This window comes from Juglans microcarpa x Juglans regia, chromosome 6D, assembly GCF_004785595.1.
Source record: "Juglans microcarpa x Juglans regia isolate MS1-56 chromosome 6D, Jm3101_v1.0, whole genome shotgun sequence".
Taxonomy (NCBI): domain Eukaryota; kingdom Viridiplantae; phylum Streptophyta; class Magnoliopsida; order Fagales; family Juglandaceae; genus Juglans; species Juglans microcarpa x Juglans regia.
In genome coordinates this window covers 3,659,236-3,661,809 of record NC_054604.1, presented here as the reverse complement: position 1 = coordinate 3,661,809, position 2,574 = coordinate 3,659,236, and the positions used below count along the sequence as shown (strand labels likewise).

The window sequence follows — 2,574 nt, the reverse complement described above, 5'->3', positions numbered from 1 at the left end:
ACTTTTATGTAATATTTCTTTCTCAAAAATTTAGGGAAGATCCTCTGCATCCTTATCAAGAAAAAGAAAGTGTTTTGATTTGAACATAAAATATGAGGGGAGGGAAAAAGAGAGCAGAAAATAAGAAAAAATGGAGTTTTGGGCATGCTTTTTTTTGTTTTTTTCAAAGCTAGTTTAGGGCATGCTTGTTATAATCACCATGGCCTCTTAGCTCTGTTCCCCACTCTCCATTGCCACTATCTCCCTCACCCACCTTGTCCCTTCCATCATTTTAGGATATAATCATATAAACCTAACTATTAAAAACTAAAATTCTTTGCTCTTGGGATTTCTGTGACGCATACAGAATTCAAAACAAAGAAAATCCCATCTTCACCAACCAGAGAGACTGCAGTTCTATCAATGGATTCATAAGTAGTATGCAACCTTCATGAACGGCCTCCTCGCTTCTCCGAAAAACCATCTTCTTCTTCTTCTTCTTCTGTTTAATATTGAAAATCTATTCACTGAGCTTTCATTTAACAGCAGGAAAATCCCTATCGAAAAGCATTCATTTCCCTTCATGCCTATGGTTGTCGACTGCATAGCATAGTTCTACCCAGATAATATTTTCTAGCTTGCACACCCATTTTTCTCCTGTGACCCAATGCAAGAAAGAATGCCTCTTGCAGAACTTTTCAAAGATTCAATTGCCTAAGCTCGAGAAACTTACTAGAAAAAAGTCTGGTTGTGGGCATTCCCATCTCTCAAAATGTTTAGACTTCTATACGAAACCAAGGAAAAAGATGGTATTTTGGTATACCCACCTCCGCAATCATCTCTCCCTTCATCATTCTCTGCTTCTTATCATAGCGGTAACTATGAGGAAGAAGCGACCCCCACCTCATCTCTTAGCAGAATCAGTCCAGTACTCCTTTTGCTTATAGTAATTCTGGCAGTAATTTTCTTTATTTACGGCCTTCTCCATTTACTTGTAAGATTTTTCATGAAAAGGCCATCTTCTTCAGCTATTTATCAATCAAATAGATTCCCAGACACCTCCGGTTCTTTTACTTTCCAAAGGCAGCTTCAACAGCTCTTCCGCTTACACGAGTCAGGCCTAGACCAAGCTTTCATAGATGCTCTACCTGTCTTCTACTACAAAGATATAATGGGTTTGAAGGAGCCATTTGATTGTGCCGTTTGTCTCTGTGAGTTTTCTGAACAGGACAAGCTGAGGTTGCTTCCTACGTGTAGTCATGCTTTCCACATTGAATGTATAGACACATGGCTTCTGTCGAACTCAACATGTCCTCTCTGTAGAAGGACACTTTTGGGGCCAGGTAATCATATAGAGATTCCAGTATTTAACTTCGATGTTTCCAGGGAGCTATCAAATAGGTTTCTTGGTGATGGAGAGAGTGGATTTTCTACTAGTCAGAAGCCAATTATTGAGGAAACTGTTGGTGAAAGGAGGGTCTTTTCTGTGAGACTTGGGAAGTTCAGAAGCTTTAATGATGGAGTAGAAAGAGGAGAGACAAGCAGTTGTAATTTGGATGCTAGAAGGTGCTATTCAATGGGAACATCACAGTATGTGGTTGATGATTCAAATCTGCAAGTGGCATTTTCTGATGATGGTGGTGGTGGTGATGGAGATGGTAATGTGAGGCTTGTCAAAGAGAGAGGGTACCTTTCAAATTTTTCAGTTAATGGGGATGTGGAGGGGAAGAAAATCAGTGGCCGGACTAGGGGTGAGAGCTTCTCCATATCTAAGATCTGGCTCTGGTCAAAGCACAGCAGATTCCCAAGTTCTTCAAACAATCCTATGGATATGTCGCCTTCTCTCAATGTACGTGTCCCAAATAATAATGAAATTCGTGTTGTTTCTTGACAAATCAATCTGTACACATAACAGCTGGTTATCGTGTTCTGCTTTTTCTTATTTCTAGTTGTTGCTGCTGATGCATACATCTCTTGTTTCAAAATGTTCTCATCTATTGCTTGATGTTTCAAGCACAATTTCCACTAGGTTTGCATGCCTCATGTGCAGCAAAACTTCAAGACTATTGGAGAAGCTGTCTATTGTAATTTTTGTTGAGGGGGACATGTAGAAAAGAAAAAGAGCTTGAATTGTAAATTTCATATAAAGATTGAGCTTCCTTGTTTAAAATTTCAGAACTAACATATCATCTTTTGAAAACGAGAATCTCTTTGCGTTGGTTCACAAAACTATGATTTCTTTCCTCCACTCTGTTGTAGTCTTATTAAGCATAGCTCGGTGAAAGAAAATCCCAAGAATCAGATTAATTTAGCTGATATCAATTGTAAATTGTTCCTATGTTAAGCTAATCTTTTTCCTTTCAGGAAGTCATCAGTTAAGGAAGTCAGTGGAAAACACTAAACAGGCTTGATTACTGTCCATCACCCACAACTTTATATGCATTGCCAATAAATTTTTCAAAGAATTGCTATATAGAAGCCGGGTGCGTAAACACTTCATTTATTGTGCAAAAATAAAATAAAATCAAGAGAAATAATATTTGCAATCTTAGAGTGTGCAAGCCTAGCGTACTCTTTTTGAAAAAACTGTTTAAA

At 38.2% G+C, this 2,574-nt stretch overlaps 1 protein-coding gene across 1 annotated transcript; it reads left to right on the top strand.

Annotated features, from left to right (window-relative positions):
- The first annotated feature begins 236 nt into the window (after positions 1–236).
- On the top strand, positions 237–2,574 carry LOC121234019 (RING-H2 finger protein ATL46-like). The gene is made up of 2 exons (XM_041129814.1): positions 237–1,828; positions 2,344–2,574. The coding sequence occupies exons 1-2, from the start codon at positions 752–754 to the stop codon at positions 2,356–2,358; spliced, it is 1,092 nt and encodes a 363-aa protein (XP_040985748.1). The 5' UTR covers positions 237–751; the 3' UTR covers positions 2,359–2,574.

What these genes read in the sequence shown, in the direction of transcription:
- LOC121234019 (XM_041129814.1), top strand. Translation starts at nt 752, where the DNA reads ATGTTTAGACTTCTATACGAAACCAAGGAAAAAGATGGTATTTTGGTA.